The 24,618-nt window shown below is 37.0% G+C and overlaps 1 protein-coding gene across 1 annotated transcript; it reads right to left on the bottom strand.

Annotated features, from left to right (window-relative positions):
• Positions 1-831: 831 nt before the first annotated feature.
• LOC105340039 (nuclear pore complex protein Nup205) lies at positions 832-23,012 on the bottom strand. Its single transcript, XM_011445872.4, has 41 exons — positions 22,831-23,012; positions 21,764-21,906; positions 21,266-21,437; positions 20,594-20,815; positions 20,266-20,351; positions 19,902-20,127; positions 19,486-19,650; positions 19,011-19,123; positions 18,852-18,914; positions 18,406-18,519; positions 18,081-18,200; positions 17,611-17,761; positions 17,117-17,319; positions 16,629-16,811; positions 16,270-16,317; positions 15,842-16,051; positions 15,411-15,593; positions 15,101-15,158; positions 14,575-14,764; positions 12,661-12,781; positions 12,292-12,391; positions 11,610-11,768; positions 10,978-11,223; positions 10,413-10,553; positions 9,976-10,080; positions 9,464-9,711; positions 9,127-9,318; positions 8,415-8,673; positions 8,210-8,308; positions 7,939-8,096; positions 7,479-7,667; positions 6,884-6,999; positions 5,798-5,936; positions 4,869-5,001; positions 4,408-4,662; positions 3,873-3,953; positions 3,523-3,689; positions 2,976-3,084; positions 2,450-2,584; positions 1,852-2,024; positions 832-1,363 (listed from the first exon to the last, which is right to left on the bottom strand). Exons 1-41 carry the CDS (start codon positions 22,859-22,861, stop codon positions 1,274-1,276), a joined length of 6,096 nt encoding a protein of 2,031 aa, XP_011444174.3. The 5' UTR covers positions 22,862-23,012; the 3' UTR covers positions 832-1,273.
• Positions 23,013-24,618: the final 1,606 nt, after the last annotated feature.

The raw sequence follows: 24,618 nt of genomic DNA on the forward strand, positions 1-24,618 counted from the left end.
GTTTATTATTTTGTATTTATTATACATTTCGAACCAGCTTTATTTATTATCAAATTGCGTTGTTTATGCGCATAATTCTAAATTTTTCTTTCACCATTATGATGCTCATTTATCAGACAAATAAATGAATAAAAAATTGATGCAAACAAGATGTTTAATTATTTCTGGTACATGCAAAATTAGGGAAGTACTCTTTTGATTTCGACAAGCTTCTGCCTTACTTCTCCGTCAGTAAAATTGGAACAGATATTCTGAGGGGCAGATATGTACACATGCACTACAATTTCATTCCATGTGAGAAATTCCAAATTTTATTAGACTATTAAGGTTATAATTTTTGACGTTTTATTCCTATTAGTAATGTTGATCAGTGGCATTCCCTATCTCAATCAGTGTACCAGCGGTAGTACATAAAATAAATATATCTATTCCTATAGTATGAAATCAACATGGTCTGCGCCTATAGTTGTCAAAGTCTGACTTATGCATATTAAATATGTCTCTATACATTATAACTGTAAACTGTTCATGAAAATAAAATTACCGTATTTCTTTATTATAAAACAAGTAAAGATTTAAACTTGTTCACAACCAGCTAGGATCCTACAAAGGGGCCTAAAATGGGGGTTAAATGCAGGTCTTGTTGAATAAATTGTATGGGGATGCAGATATATTGAATACACTGATATAACTGGTGCACATGCGCTTGATATTTCATTTTTCCATCCCCCTGTTACTATTTGCATTAATCTCAGTTTTAAAGAAAATGTTCAAGACACTTTAGTAAACTTCCTAAACTTATTTAACTTATTAATAAAAAAAAAACCCATACAACTGTACTTACAAGCTTACACCTTCTCTTTTATTTCTGAATCAATACACAATGTCCTTGACATGAACAATCATAAATGTACAACTATCCTTGACATGAACAATCATAAATGTACAACACTCAGAGATCTGACCACATACCGTACATGACTGACAATATCTACAGAAATCTATCTCCATCTGATGATAAGACACTTTCCATTTACAATCTTTTTTCAGACTGCTGAGATTAACGTTGACAATTCAATTGAATTGGAACAACAGAATGTTTCAAAATAAAATTAAATATCAGTTTACATGTCTGACATGTGATGTTCATTTAAAAATATAATGACAATGCTTCAGTGTTGTTTGTTTGTGATTCACTATAATTTCTCTTCAGTTGCACAACATCTAGTCTAGTCCCCATTGGGACCTTAAGTGTCTGTAATTCATCATAACATCAAGTCCCTGTGTGGAGCCTCAGTAACCTCCTCACTCTCCTTATGAGGGCCTCCACAAAGCTGTAGTGTGTCCTGGACTTGCAATAAACCTGAGAAAAAAACAAATGTACATGTACAAAATTCATCTGTAAATTTAACTAAAAAAGCAAAACTCTAAAAGAAGGCACATTATCTTAACGGTCAACTAGCCTATAAAATCAAATAAATTTAAAGTGCAGAGCAAATCAAGACCCAACACAAGGTAACATTCATCAAAAGATAGGTTGAAATACATTATATACTAGGTATCAGAGGATATGATATCATGAATATTTTTAGGGACTCAATTTTTGTGGATTTTGTGAGAACCCCTTATCCAACAATTACCATTCCCAACAAATTATAAAACAGTCTTCATTCATTAGCCATAAAAGTGAAGCCACAAAAATACAAGGGACTGATAAAAAATTGACAATCTGTGAAAAATGGCCAAAAGTTATTTCAATGATTCCACAGAGAAATGAAATATGCAGTTTTTTTGAATGGTTTCTATCAAGAAAAACAATGAGATCAAGATCAATGTTAATGCAAGACTTACCTGGTCAATTTCCTGAATCTTTTTGAGCAGCGAGTCGTGGATAGCTGAGTTTGCTGTCTGTTTCAACATGTCAATCTCATCACTGGTCACGCCCATCATCAGCTGTCTGTCAAAGTCAGGGAGGGAGGTGCTGTCTGAATCAACCAATGAGGAGCGAGAAGCTCCCGTCAAATCTACAGAAAGATTAACCAAGAGAAAATGCATGTCAAATCTACATTGTACACTTATGTATACAGAAAATCAAAGAAAGATCTGTAGATTATAACTCTGCTGTTGGGATTTAATGCATTCAACTTGAAACTTAAAGACTGTCGTCTACAGACTGGTAGAATCTATTTACAATTTTATAGATGGACTGGTGTAAATAGTCTAATTAAAATTTGTTATTACCGATCTGAATAAACTAGGGTAAATGTAACTTCCCAAGGGTAACTCTGACAGCTCAATGTTTAAATACCAAGTACATACATGTACAAGTCTAAAATGCTAAATGACAAAGTTGGTAAACCTTGTACATTATAGCCGACCACATAACTGGCTCATCAAGACTCTTACTTCAGCGAAGATAACAATGACTGTTTTAAAGCACTTGACTGACCTTGAAGCCTCCTGAGCTGTGTCTGTCGGCGGGCCTGAGTCTGGTACAGTGAGGACTGCTGGGTGACGGGGACACAGTGAATCAGGTAATACTCCAGGTGTCGCCACAGCATGAACAGACAGTTCTCCAGGATGTCTGCACACCAGTCAGGGAACACAAGCCACATAGGATTGAAATATACATCTACATGCAAGACTCACACAAGAGACAATAATTAGATGTTTCACACTTCAGCTGCAATATACTGCCTCAGTAAAATGAAATTATCATGTTTGGTACTTGCATAATTTATCAACTTAATTTCCATAATGTCATTCAAATCAATGTTCAACACTTTGTGCTGCTGAATATTGCTTTGTGAAATATATTTAACATCTTCATCGTTATCAAGATCTATTTTAAAACATCAACAGTGCTATTTTCAAAAGCATTAAAAACATTCATCTGATGTTCAACCCTTCTGGTGGAAAATATTGCTTCCATAAGATTTATATATAAAACTCTGGATCTAAAAGAAGAAGGATACAGGCAAAGTACTGGAGCTGCTCCTCCTTGTAGCGGACCATCTTTGTCAGGCGAGTCTTGGCAAGTTTCTGTCGCTGGTGAGAGGATATTTTCTCCTCCACTCCAGAAAACTACAACAAAAGATAATGTGCAATCTTTCAGATGGTCATTATCATTTTGACACTACCTGTTTGACAAAGTCAGAACTATTTTGACAGTAGTGATTAAGATTGTCAGTACAATTTGACAGTACCTGTTTCTGATCGTCAGTTATATTTGATAGTACCAGTTAAGGATTGTCATAAGGTAGCTCTTTAACCTGAACAGTAATTTTTATACAATAACAATTTTACAGCACCTGTTTGAGATCATCAGAACTATTTTTGACAGTACTTGTTTGAGGTTGTCAGTACTATTTCTGACAGAAGACAGTGCCTGTTTGAGGTCATCGTACCTATTTCTGATAGTACCCGTTTGAGGTTTTCAGAACATTTTTGACAGTACCTGTTTGAGGTAATCGGTGCTATTTTTTCCTTTGTGAGGTTGTCATTACTTTTTTTTTACAGTACCTGTTTGAGGTCGTCAGTACTGAGGTCGGCCAGACTCTGTAGTTTACGGAGGTGCTGTTTGTGAGTCTCGTACACAGACATAAAGTGGTTAGCACACTGTCTCAGCTGATAAACCACCACCCCAAGGCTGGGGGCCTGTATTGTTCCACTGCTCATAAAGGACGCATCTACAATAATGAAGAAAAAAACAATAAAACTTCATCTAAATCTACAGTCAACAAAATGTTCAATACAGCAATTGGAATCAAAAACATGTTTGAGAATCCAAAAAATTTAACAACAATTGAAATATTTCTGTACAGCACTTCTATAAATAGTGGTGTGAAAATGTCAAAATCAGTGTGTTTTACCGTCTCTGCTGCCCAGGTCCTTGGCTAGAGCTTCTTCCAGACTCGGTCTGAACAGGACGCGACACACCTGAGAGGTGGGACCTGTAAAGAGTCGAGGATTGTTATATCATTCTATATAAGAGATTGCTGTTAAGACAATGGTGAAGATGGGGTCTATCTACTGTTCAGCATCTGTCTTAAAGTTTGAACACGTTAAGTCAGCTTTTTTAAGCCAAAACAGTAAAAACCAAACATTCTCACAGAAAATAATTTTTCCGAGATTGAATTATGAATCTTCACCGAAAGGAATATTCTACTGTTGGAAACTTGTGTTTTGAATAAAATTCACAATCATTTCTTATCACATGAAATTACACAACTACTGTTTTGATATTTTCAGAACATCTAGGTACATGTATAATTCTGCATTAAAGACTAACCTAGTCACAAAGAAGTATACAAATAGGAAGGGTTATATTCAAGAATTACATTGTATATGTCTTAGTAAATTATAAACAATAAACTAAACAATACAATACACATAATATTTGCACACCTGAAGTTGAAATAATGGCTCGACAATAGGAAGTGACATTAGCAGACACTTCCAGAAATACAACAGCAAGCTCAGAACTCAAGTCCTTCTTGCGAGAGGACTCGTCCGACTCCAGCACCTTGAGTTGTTTGTTGATACGCTCACACATGCAGTACTTGGGCATCAATGCCAGCATCTGTCTCTCAATCCTGACCTTTTGACCTTTCAACTCAATACCGGCTGGGTCAAGGTCATCAAACTCTGCATCAGGGATACCTTTATTAAAAGTCAAAAATAGTGCATGCGACATTTGTAGAGACATCTTTATATCTTAAATCATATAAATTTGTATAAAGAATGTTGAAGTTTTTATTCAAAGTTTTTTTTATCATGTTGAGGGTTTTTAATTCAGTAGAATTTTTTGTTTTTTAATATAAGGCATAAGAAAGAGATGCAATGAATACAGATTGAGATGAGCTTACCCCTGGCATTGGCTCGAGCCAGTACTGCTGTAGTAAGGGCAAGTTCTCGCAACGCAGGCAAGCTCAGGTTGAGCTGACGATCTCGCAGAATCCCATGAAAGACTTCTCCATGTGATAAGATAAACTGCAGAACCTACACAAAGAACAAATTAGGATATCAATAATAGGGAATACTTGCGACTGTTAACGGATTAAAGTACTTGTAACAGTGAAATTTCTCAACACTAATTAATTCACAAAGTACAGCTTTAAATGAATGCACTTGAAGATTGATGTCAAGTTCTGAAATTACACAAATGTTTAGCTGGGCATTTGATATAAAGTCCTGCTATTTCAGGTTAACAATACACTTCTAGGTGTGTGATATAAAGTCCTGCTATTTCAGGTTAACAATACACTTCTAGGTGTGTGATATAAAGTCCTGCTATTTCAGGTTAACAATCCACTTCTAGGTGTGTGATATAAAGTCCTGCTATTTCAGGTTAACAATACACTTCTAGGTGTGTGATATAAAGTCCTGCTATTTCAGGTTAACAATCCACTTCTAGGTGTGTGATATAAAGTCCTGCTATTTCAGGTTAACAATCCACTTCTAGGTGTGCGATGTCAAGTCCTGCAACATCAGGCATTCTTGCACACCCAAAAACCATAAACTGAGAAGAGACTTAAAAAAGTCATCATTTAAAATTCATATTCATAAAACTTTTGCAGTTATTTTTAAAATAAATTAAATCTTCATCATGTGTGAACATTCTTATAAAAAGCAACTTATCAAACATTTTAATGAAAAATAAATCAAGATATTATAAAATAATAAAAAAAATATGACTTGATTCTGTTCGCAGTTTGAGGTTCTCATGCCAGCTGTCTGACACCTGAGTCTGTTCTCCAGTTTTACCGCTGAGCATCTTACACCTGAGTCTACTCACCTGGTTTCCACAGTCCTGGTTCTCGATTCCCAGGGAGGTCAGGACTGCCAAACAGAACTTGAGGGAGGCAAACAGCAGCTGTCTGTAGCGGGACATAGGACTGGGCAGGAAATCCTCATCACACTCCTCTTCCGACACTCTACAGACAAACAAATAGACAAACAGACAGATAAATAAAATGATAGACAGGCAGACAGACATAGAAATAGACACACTCCTCCTCTGCCACCCTACAAACAAACAGAAAGGATAAACAGATAAATAGACAGACAGACATACACACACTCCTCCAACAACACTTTACAGACAAACAGATAGGATACACAAATAGACAGACTGAGGCATTTGTACATTAACAGGACAGAACCTTGCTAGTACTAATGTACTTGTTCTCGTATTAGTATTTTAACAGTGTGTGACTTGTTTTGTTAACAGTTGAAATATTCATAAAACATAAAATAGCAATATGTTTTCAATGCCTAAGATATTCATTTGTTGAGATTAAAGGGGCATGGTCACGAATTTGGTCAAATTTCATTTTTCTGTTTTTATTATTTGCAATGCTTTAGAAATGCATTTCTAATGATCAAATGAAATTTTGGTGCCAGTCGTTGAGTTTTAAGCAAGATACAAGGCTCGCAATTCTTCGTCATGTAAAAAGGCTCGTGCCCTGTTTTTGTTTACATAGGTTCAATATACCAGTAAAAAATCTTTTTAAAGCTGGTTTGTCTATCTTATTATTCATTTAAAGCATAAATAAACAGTTCCTAACGATTAACACATTTATTTTAGGTCTGAAACTGGAATTTTCACTTCAACATTCGAAATGTAAACAAACGCTTTGTTTACATAGCGAAGAATTGTAAGGTCTGTAACTCGCTTATAACTCATCAAATGGCACTCAAATTTTCGTTGCCTATTAAAAATGCCTTACTAAAGCATTGTAAACATTAAAATCGAAAAAATAATTTTTGACCAAAATCGTGACAATGCCCCTTTAAAGCTTTGAGATAACATTCAATTTTCACAAATTAATTTAAACGCAGACAGTGCCAAGGAATGAACAGCAATACACCATGAACAAACCTGTCTAGGTCGGGTCGAAGGTCAAAGAAGACACATCCAGCCAATCGCTGCATGACTCCACATTGGAGTAAGGTGTGTGCCCCCACTGCTGACTCAGCGACCCGTGTCAACAGACTCTGTAAAAGACAGCATCATCAAGTCAAAACTTAACGACAGGCTCTGTTAAAAACAGCACCAAGATGATAGGCTTTGTGAGGTAACCAATAACTAAAGACTTATCAGGCTATAGTAAAGGAAAACCTACTAGATACCAAAAATAAGCCAAAAACTTCACATTCTTTTCAAAAGAGAAATTGATCAAGATTGATTAGAAATGCAATAAAATGTGCACTTAATCAGACCAATAAAAGTCTTGTTTCTCAGGCCAAAACTTTTAAAATATGAAAAGTCTGGCACGTTTCATTACTATTGCTATATAATAAAGGAAATAACTCAATTTTTATCTTTTAAACTAATTGAGTTACTCCCTTTTATAGTATTGCAATAAAGTTAGTCAACGAATGTGGCAACATTTGACATATTAACATGGCATCACCCAAGTGTCATAACTTAATTATTTTCTAGCTTGAACTTAGGAAATATAAAGCAGGCCTACCAGCTTGGACAGGTAGATGTACAGGACCCTGAGCTGGGGGGTGGCGGACAGCAGCGTCTGTAACTGCTGGTCGTCATGGAGAAGGCTGTCCACCAGGTGCTGGAGGTAACCTTTAGACGACATGAAGGTCATCCACTGCTGGAACTTGTCCATGGACAGAATGGTGTCCAACACTGACAGAGCTAGCATCTACAATACAGGACATCTTTTGATTAAAGCAGAATGTACAAAGTCTCCACTGCTTGAACTGATCAGTGTCCAACACTGACAGAGCAAGCATCTTCAATACAGCTGAGCATGCATATGTCTGAATGGATAAAGCACACTTTACAATGTCATTCACTGTTAAAAAAAAAAGAATCTTCATGGACATGTACAAAATAGAATTATGTTGATTGCTTCAGACATAAACAAGTAAAAATTAAAACCTCATTAAGTAGATATTTATAAGACATATTACCCTGCCGACATCGTGTCCATCACAAGCGTCACGACACACCATGTCCATAAAGTTGTCGCCGTATGACAGGATGGTTGTCACATTCTCGCGGCGGAGTTGTTCATACTCTGAGTGGGCGTCGGCCAGAATCCTCTTTCCAACACCATCCCCAAGCGCTCCTGGTTATAAATATAAAAATGATTTCATATAAAAGTGTAAATACATCATCTCACAAATAAACAAGCATTGCTACAAGTAGATATAACAGGTTCTTAATTTTCTCATGTGTTACCTATGTCAGTGTGAGTTAGAGACTTGGGTTTCTGGGCGATCTGGAGATAGTACAGCAGGGCCCCATACAGATTGGCCCTCACTCTCTGTTGACCTCCACCTAAATAGTATAATATAATACCAATAAAATGTCTGTTTTACGAGAGATTTTTCTTTAGTTTCAATTAATAAGTAGTTGTTTATTCATTTAATTTGAACAGACTCACTAGACAACAGTATGTGGTCTATGACCCCTCTGAGCACCAGCTGCAGTGAGGAGGCAAACTGTGTCCTTGACCCCGACCCCTGACCCCAGGCAGTAGTTTGACCCAGCCCTGGGGTGGCATCCAACATAGAGAGAAAGGTGGAGGGGTCATCCTCAGTGACGGGTTCCTGACAGAAACACTGACGCAGGTTTGTCATCAAGGTCAGGATAATCCCCGCCACAGGGGCTGTTAACTCTGTCAAAGCATCGTCCTCAGTCACCTAAGACAAATTCACTCTTTATTTACATACATCTATAATTATTTATTTACATTGTACATGTATTCCAGTTGTACCACAATAACATGAATTGAAATATTAAAATATTTCACAAAATCTTGCACATATCAATGAGTTTTACTGCTTCTAATTATTTCGATTGACTCTCCACAAGGATAGATGTTGAAACCCGATGTAAACCTATTTCTTTCTCAATCAAGCATTCATGTAAGTCCATTAGTAAACAAGATATCAATTTATATAGAGTCAGATATCACTGCACAGAGAGAAGGATATCACTGTATGCAGTAACATTTATTACTGTACAAAAAGTCATGAATAAATGAACAGATGGATATCACAGTACACAGAGACAGATATCACAGTACAGAGACCAAATGTCACTGTAGAGAGACAGATATCACCGTACACAGTGAGTTCAGACATTGAACTGACCTTTTGCTGGAGTTCCTGAAGGAGCTCGAACAGCACGGTCTGTCTGTCCTCAGGGGTGAGGAGATCCTCAGGGCAGGCGGTCAGTAACACCTCCGTCACCTGACGCCACGCCTCCAGCGCCTGCTGCTTGGTGTACAGCTCCTGCCGGATTCTGTTCCGTCGTACCACGTGTTGTAGAATATTCTCCACCTCCTAAAATCATCAAAACAGCTTAAAAAAAATAATGCACTGATATTTTGCATTTCACTTTACTTCTATTTACTATGCACATCTTCTACTCAACATAATTCTTTCAAGTTGCAATTGAGATGGGTAACCTTTCTCCTTTGACCTTTACCTCTAACACTCGAGGGCGCTGGGTGACCATGATGTTACCCTGGACATTGTTGAGTTCATTCATTAGAACCCTGTGCAGTCGTCTGACGTCACAATACAGCACGTCTTGTTCAGTCTTTGTCTCCACGCTCTGAATAGCTTGTTCTATCATCGACAGTTCAAAAAACTCCAGGTGCATTGTGGGAGGGTAGCGCTGAGAGAAGTCTACCTCATCAAGTAGTCCGAGCAACTTCCTACGGACCTGGCGACCTAGAGATACAGTTTATAAATAGAATCATTCAAATTGTAACAAGATATATTCAGATGGAGAAAAATGAACAAGTTAACATTTTGCTATGCTGGCTGTAGATAATATTCTTAGCATAGCATTTTTTACTGTGATGTTCTTCTACAACCCAATGCCTCAAAATGCACTCCATGTTACACCTACTACTATTTCATGTACAATGTATTGCAGATGTCTTGCATTCTGGTACTTACTGCCTTTTGCTATACCTGTGTATATGTACTTACTTCTGAATGGCCGGGAGGTCTGGGACAGATAGGACATCTGTGCACTCTGGTCAGTGAATCTGTCATAGGTCAGGTCTGTATCCTCTCCTCCCATTGGCTGGAACACTGTAACAGGAAAAGTAATCATCTCACTGTTAGCTCACATTGAATTTACATGTACAATATCTTAAACCTGGTCTATTTTCACTTGATTTTACTCATAATTAATGTTGGTGCAATAATTTTTTAAAGATTATTTCCCACTTATTTTATATGTTCTTTTGGACATTTTACCAGCATCGACCTCTGACCTTACCTTAGTGACCCTCTGACCCAACATTCAGAAGGGTTCTCATTGGTCACTGGGAGTGTGAACTTTGACCTTACCTGAGTGATTCTATGACTTATCTTCTAGTGGGACTCTCATTAGTCGCTGGGTGATTGACCTATGACCTTACCTGAGTGACCTTCTGACCCGTCGTCTAGCAGTGCTCTCATTAGTCGCTGGGTGTGTGACCTTTGACGGTTAAGTGCCGTCAGTCGCAGTTCAATGGCAATGAGCTTCATAAGCCAGGACTGAGCGATCATCACGGGCCGCTCTGCAAAAGATACACTTCATTCAAGTTAAAGCTGATTTAATTGGCATTACAATTCATTAGTTATTATACGGACCATCACTGGTTGTAATGTAAAATTAAAAATCTTCTTAAGAACCAACCATGATTTTATTGCTGTTACCTAGTACTTAAAAAAAAAAAATTGGTGGATTTGGAACAGCTCTAATTCTTCATGTATAGAACTTGTAAAACAAACTTAATTGATTTAAAAGCCACCAACCATGTAGGAACCTATTTATAAGCACTAAGATTAAAGGTGGTATAGAAGAACAGTGAAAAAAAAATAAACATGAACGGAATTGATAATATAGTGTTATTATGTTCTTTATTTCTGACATCACATCTAAGGGCAGTCATAGTTGGTCAAATTTACTGAAAAGAGTTCATAGTGCAAAATCAAACATACTGTAAAACTGTTGAGTAAAAGGCAGGTGTTGGAGTTGTCGGTACAGGAAGTCACGCGTGGTGCGTAAGTATCTCAGTGTGGGGGTGGACGTCTCTTTGTTGGCGGCCAGTAGATAGATCAACTTGTAGGCGAGCTCGGCCAGGCGGGGTGTGTCCCTTAGACAGGACGGCCCAGAGTGTGTCCCCACCCCCCGCTCCAGAAGGGATAGCACCGCATGTAGACAGGTCTTTGGGGAACCCAGGATTCCTACAACACCACCACTTTAAGTTTATTTTCAGTCTATGAATTAATGCACACAAGTGTTGTATGATAATATCCTTTGAATACAAGCATGCAAATAATGATTGCTTCAAATCTTTTAAAAATTAATCAAAACTTCATTCTGTTGGCATAGCATTACTCTCTGCATTTTAACTTTTGAACAGCTACATGTTTATACATGTACATTCATTAACATTACTATTTTGAATCAATTAAGAACTGTGTAAAAAAAATAAAAATGAGGTACTCTTGAGTGTTTCAAATGAAAAACTGTACATGCATTCAAACATCATCTTCAAGAACTGACATAATATATTATTAACAAGTGTATATATTTTCATTATATCAATTCCATTGTTTTACACATTTACCTGGGTCCTGCAGTAGAGTTTTGCTGACCGACTTCCTGATGTCAAACCCCAGCAGTAGGTGGGCCAAGTTTGGTGCCGGCTGGTCCAGAGATTTCAGTAAGGCCTGGAGCAAGAACTGTCTGGTGGAATTCCTGATGAAACCTATCTCCGTCGAATCATCTACATATATATTAAAAACAAGGTTATGAAAAATTATTACCTTCAGCACTGTTTACTTATACCGTTGCTATGTATATATTGTGCATGCATTGTATGAAAATGAATCCATATTGTGCACAAATTGTATGAAAATGAATCCAACCTTTACCAAATCTCAAACCTCTACCCTTCTTCATATTTATAACTAAAGACCAAATAAGAAACAGAAAGTCACTTTGACTGCCAAAAAGAATTGAAACAGTAAGTTGTATAGTCTCCAATCTTAAAAAATTTTAAAACAATGATAAATTTTCCTCTGTATTTGACCATGATCATGTAACCCCTGTATTTTAACCTTGGTCATGTGACCCTTGTATTTGACCTTGGTCATGTGAGCCCCATATTTAACCTTGGTCATGTGACCCTTGTATTTGACCTTGGTCATGTGAGCCCCGTACTTGACCTTGGTCATGTGAACCCTCTATTTTACTATGGTCATCTGACCCTTGTATTTGACCTTGGTCACGTGACCCCTAAGCCTGACCTTGGTCCTCAGGGAGAAGTATGGTCCTCTCCACAACCTGTTCTGGCTCCTCCACCTCCAGACAATCCACAAAGCCATGCAACAGCTCCAGGTGGGCTGTCTGAAACAAAAATCCAGAAAGTACAAAACACATCAAATATCCACAAAGCCATACAGGAGCTCATGGAACAAATACATTAAAAGAAAGGCAAAGCATGATGAATCTAGCTCAACCTGAACAGCAGAGTGCAGTAATACATGTACGTGTATGTTGCATTATCCTTCCTTGGATATCATGATACAAATACATTAAAAGTATTTCATAGCATTCAAGTAAAAATTGAATTTTTTAGGCAAAAGAGAAATAAGTGACCTCCTGCTTGGCTCTACCTGATTGGCTGTGAACAGGTTGACGAGGGCGACCTGTACGGGGGCGGAGTGACACACTCGGTACAGGATCTTCATGGCTGACTGAGCATGCTCAGGAAGAGGCTGGCCAAACTGGACAAACCTGAATTATAAATGGATTAATCATTCAAAGCAAATGTCTTAAAATTAACCTGCTTTCAATTTACTTACAAGTAATACTATGTATAACTCTTAAAATACTTTGGTTTGTTTAAGGTAAAAAAACAAAGAGCTAAATAGTACAAACTGCCAGGCTTGGGGCGAATTACATTGCAAAGTAATGCATTACATTACCATTACTTCATGAATTTGGGCATTAAATTACCATTACCATTACTTGATTTTCTTTAAGTAATGCATTACATTACCATTACATGAGTAAAGTAATGCATTACCATTACCATTACTTTTTTTTTTAAAAGTAAAGCTAATAAAGAGTTTTTGCAAATGTTTCAAATATACAACACTCTTTACCATATCTACAGCTTCATGCTCAGTATCAGGTTCAAATTCAATGAATAAACAAGAGTCATTCTTTATTTGCTCAATATATAATCATATTGTGGCAATATGAACAACATATTACCTAAGTAAAATGATATTTATAGACATTTGGCATGACACAATATCAGATATGAAATAGAGACACAGGATAACATGCGTAACAAAAAACAATTGATGAAATAATGTTGCGGTTTTTAAAAGCTAAATATAGATATATCCCCAGATTACACAAATCTGTATAATTTTGGACACTTAATTTTATTAATTTATAAACAGATGATTTTTCCCAGTTATATTTCTTAATATATTTTAATCGTATTTCTTTTTACGGAGGACACTTTAAGACAAAAGATTGCTGTTGCACTTATGATCGAAGTTTCAAAGGGTTCATCTTTTAACTGCATCCATCTTCCGGGCTATACTAAATAAATGTTATGCAGGAGCAGTCAAAGCTTGGGCTGGAAAATACTGTTTGACGATCTTTATCTTAGGATATATTAAGTGCAATAATAGATTAAATACATAAATCTTGTATTTTCCATCAGTCCAAACTAATGTACAGTGTAATTAATATACAAGAGAGAGAGAGAGAGAGAGAGAGAGAGAGAGAGAGAGAGAGACAAAGAGACAGAGACAGAGAGAAAGAGAGAGAAAATAAGTAAGATTATTTTCAAATGGGTTATAATATTGGAAGTGATATTGATTTTCATCATGGATGGACAGTGCATTCATTTTGCTTTTAAAGGTGCATGTCTGTCTCCTATTCTATTGTGACATAGCGAAGGGAAGGGTATTGGGGTGTTTAACACTTCTTATAACAATAGATTGTTTTGATACTTAGATTATCCTGGGGGCATAGTGTTTTGTTGACACATTTCTTATTGAAGTGCAAACTAATTGGAGTAAATTGTTTAAATGATTAAAAACTCTTAATAACAACACTCTTAAAAATGTTATGAAATTGTGCTGTTATCTTTAGTAATATAAACAATTCAAAAATGAATTTTAAAAAACCTTTTTTAATAAAACATGTACAATTAAAACATTTTTTTCTTAATTAGAATTATTTCTTTCTTCTTTAAAAATAAATTTAATCAAATTCAATTTCAACTATTCATTTATTCATCACATTTTTTAAAGTGAACATGCATAAATATGCATAGTAATGCAAAGTAATGCCATGTAATGCCAGCATTACACTAGATTTTGGAAAGTAATGCATTACATTAGCATTACTTGTAATGCTAATTTTGAGGCATTACACATTACTAGCATTACTTTGAAAACATGTAATGCATTGCAATGCATTACCATTACATTTAGCATTACCCCAAGCCTGCAAACTGCATATGTACCATATCAAGTGGGGAGTTCTTATCCTCTCTGACTTACTTTGTGATGTTAACAAGGTGGTCTGCTTTCCCGCTGCGTGGGTTAATGCTCAGCAGCAGGCGATCCATGGCGGACACCATGGCCGAGGCCCCAGTCTCACGACAAGCGTCAAGGAATGTCCCGGACTTCTCAAGACTTGTCTCAATCAGTTGAAGGCAGAGCAGACCGGCCAGTTCCAAGGATTCTTGTCCTGAAAATCAATGAACATTACTGTAAAGAATGGCTACCCACATCAGATCCTTGTCCTGTAAATTAATAGTTGTTACAGTAAACGCAGAGAAAAACCTTAATGAGATTTGTTGAATACTAGCCTTACTAGGAAAATATTCTAACAAACTAATATTGTCATCTTTCCATTCATGAACCATGATTTTAAATTCAAAATGGATCTCAAGATCAGAAACTTTCTCGGAGAGAACCCAAGTCTGACAGCAACCAATGTGTACAGACTTGTTCATTACCAAAAAAATGCATGTACTTATGAAAATTGTAGAGATTTTATTACAAGATAATCAAAATGTTTTACCTGGAATGGATTTGTAAGTTTCCAGTTGCTGAATGCAGTCATCTAGTATCCGTAACACCTAAAAATTATAATAATTAAACTACACTAAAATCACAAACGAAATTAGAGTGTTCCTATTAACACACTTGCTATTCTAACTCTAGAAAAATAAACTATTCAGGAATTAGTGATAATCTTTCAAAGACATCAACAGTATATGATGGAGACATTTTTTTCTACACAATTCTTTAAACTCTTCATATACAGTTACATTCAAATGTAAGACTTTTACACTTATTCAATGCCGAACAAGAAATTGATGTGATCATACCGTGGACAGGAAGTGTGAGTCCTTCAGCATATGGAGCATGATGATGTAACCCGGGGACTTATGGACGGGGACCACGCCCCCCATCTGTACCTCCACGTAGTCCTCCACAAAGTCCTCCCCCACCACCTCGTACTCCCGTAACAGCTTACACAGGACACGCAGACTGTCAGCCGCAACCTGCCACTGAAAACATTGTCACGAAAAACTCACAAGGTTCTATTGTATACCAAACACAGCAACAATACTGTACTGTTACAGAAACAAAGAAACTATATCATACTCCAAATACAATCCAAATCTTTAACAGTTTATTCAAAATTCATATCTGTAATAGCTCGTACAGAATCTGCATTATCACATAATCCAAATTTTTACAATCAGATCTGCAGAAGAAAAAAAATTCACAACCCTGATTGCTGTTAACTTCTCACCTTTTCTGATGGGTTTTTGTAACTCCTGGCATAAAACTTCTCAAACACACACCCCTTGATAAACTCTAGGTAGGGCTGGAACCCAGGGGCCCTGAGCCCCGCCCCTAGTCCTGGGGGAACAGGAATGTCTGTCAGGGAATCCATCAGGGACAGGAAGGCCCTGGTCATAGGGAACTCCTCCCCCCGGGCTTCCACCTCCTCTAGCTCCACCTACAGGGGAATCAGAGCATCAACGGCAGGTAAGCAGGTACAATCTAGCATTATCAATATCAGTAATCATCAAACCGAGGGATTTCTGTCACCTGATAAACATCTATTTTATTTAATAAACAATCATTTTCTGACTGATATTTCTTTTTGCTAGATAACTTGTGTGCAAATAATATTTGTATTGGGATAATTCTTCACCCAGTATTACACAAACTAACCTGTATTCCCCCTTGAGCTGATGAACTGCCACCAACAGTGGATAGAATCTGAAACAAAGAGTAGATACAGCAACTCATCATAGAATTTCAAATGATTTCTTGAGATCTTGGACACATAACATACAATATGTAGATACCATTACAATAGTTTAACCATATATCACTATAATAATAATTATAATTTTATAACCAGTTTCAACAAGAATTTATAATATCGATATTTAATCACATACATGTTCATCTAGAATTATTAATGAATATTTTCTCCAAGACCAAAAAGCAAAACTCAAGACTTCTTGAGCTTCCACCCATTTTTCACAATCACAAGCTTAACAATACAACCATGAATCCCAGCTAACCTGTGAGGACTCCAGGGTGTGCCACAGACTGACCGCTATGTCTGGCGTCTTGCCAAACGCGGCGAGCAGCCTGAAGATCTCCGCCTTGAGGTAGAGCGGTATACTACAGGTCAGCAGCCCAAACAGCACCACCACCACCTGCCACTGCTGGTTCTCACAGAACGCCACACGGCAGTTCTCATTCTAAAAAAAAAATAAACACTCCCATTATCAATGCACAAAATAAGCTTTTTATCTTTGAAAGAAAATCATAATTTATGACAGCTACTTGAGAAAGACTGTGTATCCTAACCAAAGTTGTCTTGCTGTTATGTTATGTGTATATATACACAAAAGCATTGAAATTTAATGAAAAACTACTTATCAGATATCAAAGCCCAAAAAGCTTTTTGGAAAGAAGTTTCATCAAATATAAAAAAACACATGTAAAATTTTTTAAAAAACTTCAAAATCATCAAAATTATACCAAGTACAAGTAAAATACTTACATTTTCCGAGACCACTCGACACAATTTGAGGACACAGACCAGCCCCTCCAGCTCCTGGGGAGTGATCCCTCGGTGGTGAGGTCCCTGAGGTCCTACTGATATGTGCATGTCTTGACTGCTGGGGACCTCGCGCCTCAGGCTGGTGTAGTACTGGTTCAGGGACACAAAGATGTGGTACCAGGACACGGCACTAGCGGGACCTCCTGTGATACAGAGAGCAGGGATGAGAAAACTTGGGCATTTCACTGACCAACACTATGCATTTGTAAAGACTGCTTATAATTAATATAATATATTGAGCATTATATAAAATCAAAATTGCATGTAAGGTAATTTACAGTAATTCTGAACAAAAACTATGTTCTTTTTTCTCCGAATATAAGAACCTAAGGCACTGTCATGACATGTCATTTCATTAACACAGCTAGCTGAGTATACAATATCTTTCCAGAGACTCTCATGTGCCATAATTGACCCATTGTCAAATAACCTACCTGACCCCATTCCGTTGACCTTCAGAAGGTCAAAGCAGTAGTGGGCGGATTGTGGGTTACTGCTCAGTCCAATCAGCATGTCGATGTAGGGAACATAGAGGGGAGGGGGGAGGAGATCCCCGGCCAGACGAATGAACTTGTACAGCGACACCTGTCAATGTAATACATCATCGATATACATGTATTTTCCCCACTTTGCACAGATCTATACATATACATTTACATATTGCTTTTTCTTGAATGTATATGAATTTCTTAAAAGTTTGACTTTGAAATTCATTTTTCATTCACAATTATTTGGTCATGCAAATGATATGGGTTTAATATTTTCATATGCATGCACAAGAATAACATTCACTTCAAACATTTTCTTAACTTTTTCTGCCATTACAATGAAAATGTACATGTATGCATAAACAGATGGTGTATTTCCTCTCCTTGGATTTGAGATGTGTGAGATGTACAAGTACCTGTCTTTGAGGCGGTCGGACATTGTAGGTCGTCTCATGGGGCCCGTAGTTGTCCTGGGGACACCAGTACTCCACTGACAGCTGTAGTCCCAGGGGGTCCGTCCTGTACAAATCTCCTATCTGTAATTCACCAATCATAAAGAAACACTTGAAATCACTACATTGTACTATATTATAACTATAATCCTTCAGAAAATGGCATCAAAGGGCAATAACGCTACACAACTCATATCTGTAATTCCCCAATCATAAAGAAACACTTGAAATCAGAACTCCATTATCAGTTCTACAAATTAAATGTCATCAAAGGGCAGTAACTGCTGACCAGTTTCATAAGGTACTGGAATCCATGACTGGCTGAAGTGGGCGGTTCCTGGTTGTTCTGTACTGCCGCCGCGATCCGGGCCGCTTCATCACCGCGAGTCCGCAGCTCCTTCACCTATACAAAAACACTCAGACACTAAGATTTTTTTTTTTAAATTGTCATTTAATTATTTAACAGTAGTTAACAATAATATAAGATATATTTAATATCTAACCACTTTTAATAAGAGTGGCAAGAGTCAATTAATTGCTGTTTCAATGATAATAGATTGCCACAGCTTCAATTTTCATGAATCTTAGAAAAAGTCCTTTGAACAAAATCCTTACATTACCACGGATAAGCTGATGCAGACAAAAAACGTATTAAACTTGTCAATATTTCCAATAATGAATTATTCAGTTGTTATTTTAAATTTGATAAACTTGACAAGGATTACAAAGCATTACCCTGAGTGGCATGTGAAATATAAAATCTGTCACTAATCCATGCATTTTTCTCAGATAATATTCCTGGAAAACAAACACATGAATGAATTAATCATGTATTAGAGAATATCAATTTCAGAAGAGAGAGAGGGAACACCAGTGCATGGTCATGTGACTGACCTCCTTATGGAATTCTGGGACAGCTACCACTGCCGTCTTCAGGAAGTGGAACACATTACCATCCAGGGCTTCATCAATGACTAACTCGTCCTCCTCACAAATCCCATTCACTCCTAAACGCAGGTACAAGTTTCATTATATAACATACTTACATAGCCTGTTCATCCCGAGACAAGAAATATGTTTCAGTACATTATAAACTCTTTTTATATTCTACCCACAAAAAAATAGATGTAAATTCATAAAGTGAGTGAAATATCTGAGAAACAACAAATAAAAAAAATGATCATTTAAAAGAAGTTGGAAGATGTATTGATAAGATTTGACTGCAACTTTGAGTATTGAGTTCATCATTAGACCCTTCCTCACCCTCCCTTACATGTTAACAACGAAATGTAGTTTTATCTGCAGGTTTTTGCTACCTCTTTGGGTTGTGAGTTCCCCCCCCCCCCCCCCCCCCCCGCCCCTCTCTTACCTGTTGGAGTCTGGTACTGGTTGAGCTGTCTCAGGGTCACCCCCCAGGCCAGCAGGACCACACTCTTGAGTCCGAGGTTACTCCAGGGCTGCCCTGACCTCAGTTCCTGATGAATGTCCGGGATATAATTGGGATCTGTCATCATGGGTAGCCGTTGTAACATCTCTGTAAAAGTCAACGGTCTACAATGCTTACTATTTCTACTTCTAAATAATTTTTGTCCCAATCATATCGTTCACATAAATCCACATGCAAAATTAAAATACATGTTCAGCTATTTCAAAGAAAGTTATATGAGGTTGAATACAAAATGGGAAAGAGATTTTCCAAAAGACTTATCAGCTGTCTCATATGTGTACATAATTATATATACCCTAAATAATGAATGATTAGTGAATGAGTGATTAGTGACTGACCTCTGCTATCCTCTTGGTCCAACAGGGTGACATCAAAACAATAGAGCAGTGTCATCAGCAGACACAGCGACACCGGCTCCAGACTCCCGTCAGCACTCATTGAGTTGTCTGCCCTTAGGTGCTGAATCAGCCTCAGGGTGTCAGCTTTACCCAGGGGCTGCTGGGTGGCCAGACAGAACAGGCAGTCGGCCAGGATGATCTGAATCTCTTTGTATAGGTCAGACACCTGTCAAAAAATAATGTTCAGATAGACTGTTCTATGAAAACTGTTCTAGTCAAATTGTGTAGTACATATTGTTTTCAAGGGAAAAAAAGAGCAATTTAGTAGTAAAATGACAATGGTTAATGATGAACATGTAGCTACCTGTTTTTTGTGTTTAGGTGGACCAATAGCTCTGTCTTTCTGCAGCCTGTCCATTTCCTTTGTAAAGTCCATGTTGTTCAACTGATCTGTAACATCACAACCATTCACATCATAAACAAACTTCACTCATTCAAATACCCTATTACAAATCCTTTAAAAGAGCCTTAATGTTTTATAATTGATACGAATCTTTCCTGAAAATTTATTACCGCAATACGTAATATCAGTTCAAAGTTAAATTAAATTCATTGAACATTTTAAAAATAAACTTTTAAAGCAAAATCCTAACATCCTTCCCCCTTTCTTCACCATGCAGACAGAAGTTTACCGAGGATGGTGTTGATCAGGCGATCTTTCTGTATCAGCTGATCTGTGTACTGGTTCACCATGCTGGAAAGGTCAGGCGTCAGCTCCATAGTCCACATTCTTCCCTCCCTTGACTGGAGAAGGGTTCTAAGGGAGTTCACAAGACTTTTCTGTCCGTCATAGTATAAAAGAACAGCCACAAGGCCTCGGGTAAGTCCGGGAAATTCTGGCTGTTGTCTTTCACCTAAAATATAATGTTACCTAATTATACCTTCATTTGATATTTGATTGACCCATATTTCAATTGTAACATCCTTTCCCTTTCTAAAAACTGGAATGACGAAGTGTTGAATTTAAGAGATATGCTCATTACTTGAAGTCAGTTTTGCTGGTACATTGAGGGAATGGAAATATTTTTAAGCATACCCTCCACATATATATGTGCAATAGTAATAAACAATCAGAAAGAGATGAATTGTTAAAAAAATCATTCAAATGTCTAGCGTCCCACCGTATACAGATTTAATTTTGTAAAATGACAATCCACCACTAAGTGTTCCCATTCTATAAAATGACAAACTCTACATATAATCTACTGTATATTCTGACTTTCTATCCTAAGGTATTGGATAGTTCACACAAAGACAAGAATATGCCATACAAAAGACCAAGATAGTCCACACAATTGACCCACCCGCCATCAAAAGTTCCACTGCCGCAATTTCACTCATCTGGAACAGGTCGCTTAGTATCAGGGCCTCCTCGATGAACTGTGACGAGAAGGTTTGCTTACTCTGGTCCCCCATCACCGGGAGACCCTCCTTCGTGGCTTTCTGCACGGCAGACCTGTACATCGCATTCTGGGGCTGGAATGAAAGTATTGTATGTTGCGTAATAGAACAGCACTATACTCATCAAAATCAAAGGCTATTTAAGTCAGATACATTTATTGTTTAGGTAAAACACTCAAGAATATCAAAAACTTTGTGTAACTGAGTAAATTTTGAGAAATTAGTAACCACATCAACATGCAAACATGTAACACAAGACAAAATAAAACTGTACACATTTTTCTTTGTCAAAATTCAATAAATCTCAAACAAATTTCACAAAAATATTTTTCAAATTAAACAATAAGTTCATATGGTGATTCTATGGATTATGATCCAAGAATTTTCTAAAATCCACATACTGGGTTCTTTAGTAGGGCTATGAAGTCTGGTTTGTGTTTCTTTAGTGCTATTTCCAAGTCATGGATGGCGTCTGGGAGTTTCCGGTGTATGGCAGCTTGAACGGTTTGTTCCAATTCCTTTAATGGCCCCCAGAGGCGGGCCTCTTCAAAACCATAGTATTCAGAATGAATGAATGAACAGACAATGGGTCAGTGTTACTTGTTTTTTGAAATTATATATATATTCATCATGCATGTTGATATAATCAACTTGCTGTTGATATAAATAAGTAACATGCTAACATATCATTAGCTTACATATTGACAGAAAAAAGGTAACATATATTATCATGTTTTTGTAACATTTACAGCAGCTGTCGTTATTTTCCATATTCCTCTAAATTGATTGTTATCTTGCATGATGACATAATATACATAATTATATGACATGTGGACATTGTTCTTGGATGTTGACTTAAATCATTTTGTTTGGAGTAGAATGTGCCATTAGCATGATCAATGTTGTGATAAAAAATCCAATAAATACAAGACCTCTGGAATTCAAGAAATCCAGGTATCAATAATTAGAGTCAACACTCTGACTTCACCAGATAAATTTCACATTAAAGATATAGATGTACAGAGGAGTCTACAGCTATAATTAAGTGAGGCGTTCTAAATTTGGTAAAGATGAGCAGAAACATAAATAACACATTGTTATCTATGTCTCTAAGATAGTTAACAAACTGAAAGTGAATTCTAATTTACAAAATCGTCTTACAAATTTAAATTAAGAGACATTTTTATTGTTTTGATGCTTAAGAGTAAATATCGTATTTCTACAACAATTAGCATACCTAGAATACTTGATTCTTCCTTTCTTTATTTTTGAGATTAAGTTCAAATTCATAAAAAGCCGGTTTTGAGGAAATTCTGACTAATAAGTTTTTGGCAAGAGTCTTTGCTAGCCAATAATTGACTTCATAGTATGAATTTACAATATAGTTAATAACTGAAATATTATTAAGGTGTTTGAAAATGTAGTATTATGTTTATAATGTATATATTTTGAATTTAAAGATTTTTACCCGAATTTACCGCCATGCCACCAGCAGCCATTTTAGGTTTTCTGTATGCCGAACCCGATCCAATAAATAAACTAATGTGACCAGCTGAGCTTGTAATTTTGCTTACCAGCTTAACAAATTAACATGGCCTTACCATATGGTTGTACACAGAACCAAATTGAGCATAAACCACCTTTGCTAGCCAAGGGTCTCTGATCCATACCGCTTCTCATCGTGACTAACGCTCGTAAGGAGCGGTGCGGATCATAAACCCTTGGCTAGCAAATATGATTTTGTATTAATTAATAAATAAGAAGTGGAGATAAACATCGCAGGACGTTAGGCATTAAGGGGGGCTGATATAGGAAGTGACCACACACTTGGCTTAGTAAAGCTGAAATTGAAATTGAGAAAAATAAAGAGAGGGAAACATTGATCACTCCAAGTTGATATGAGCAACCTCCTCAAAGATCCAACAGTTATAAAATCACAGTACGAAGAAATAAACAAGAACTCGACAATGAAGAATTCAACACCTGGTAAAAGCAGGGAAGAAAACTATTTGATTTGAAAGGAAAAAGACATGGGAATTAATCGAAGAATTTAGCTAAAAAATCAGCTAAAAGAATCGTGCTCGATACCTGATAAAAAAGTTAAGAAAAGTGCAGAGGCGACAAGAGAGACTTTTTTGACAAGTTAGCGCAAGATGCAAAAAATGCTACGGTAACCTCGAAACAGACATGGAGACCTTATAACGCATTATATAAACCTTTAAATGAAGTACTAGTATTCAAAATTTTTAAGCATAGATACACCAATAAGAAAACAAGATTGGAAACTGGCCTGCAATATAGAAGAAGAGCTTACCTGTTGTAAAAACCACTTCGAAAAAGAACTAAACCAGGAATGTTCAAACAACATTAGCTGAAGTACGTAAAGGTTTAGACACCCTTAACATCAATACCGAGGTACCGACAGTTGAAGAAGTAAAACAGGCCATCAAACTTCTTTAAAATGGGAAATCCCCAGGGATCGACCAAGTTCATGCGGAGATGCTGAAAGCTGACTGGAAGATTGGTCTCATTGTGAAGCTACCCAAGAAAGGTGACTTTATAGCTGAAGAAGAATTATGGATCTGTCAGCAAAGTTCAAAGCAGAGCCATCCTAAATAGAATGGATTCAAAGATAGACTCATACCATCGTAAAGAAAAAGCTTGATTCAGAAAATTAAAATCATGTGCAGATCAAATATTTTCCTTGAGGCAAATTTCAGAACAAAGCAATGGATGGAACACCACTCTGTATGCCAATTTCATTGACTTTGCCAAAGCATTTAACAATTAATGTACACCGTTCTTTATTATGGAAGACCCTCATGCATTATGGCACCCCAACAAGATCATGTCCATCATGCTTTATAGGAATGTCAAGGTGATCTGCAGCACGGAACTGCATGTCAGACAGCTTCCTAATTCAAACAGGGGTGCGACAAGGATGCCTGCTCTCACTGCTGCTCTTTAATCTTTGCAAAACAAACATAATTGGGGTCCTCCTACATGGTTCTGAGTCCTGTAAGGTCGCAAATACCATAACCCCAAAACTAGACACATTCAAAACAAGATGCCTCCGTTGGATTCTCAAGATACTCTGGCCAAACAAGATCAGCAACGAAGTGCTGTACAAGAACAGCTGCCTTATCTGACTAGATAAAAGAAAGGAAGTGCGTCAGCCATGACATGAGAAATGAGTATCAAAGATACCAAGGATAGCCTTAAGATGGACTCCACCTGGAAAAAGAAACAGAGGGCG

Source organism: Magallana gigas, chromosome 9 (assembly GCF_963853765.1).
Source record: "Magallana gigas chromosome 9, xbMagGiga1.1, whole genome shotgun sequence".
In the NCBI taxonomy this organism is placed as follows: Eukaryota; Metazoa; Mollusca; class Bivalvia; order Ostreida; family Ostreidae; genus Magallana; species Magallana gigas.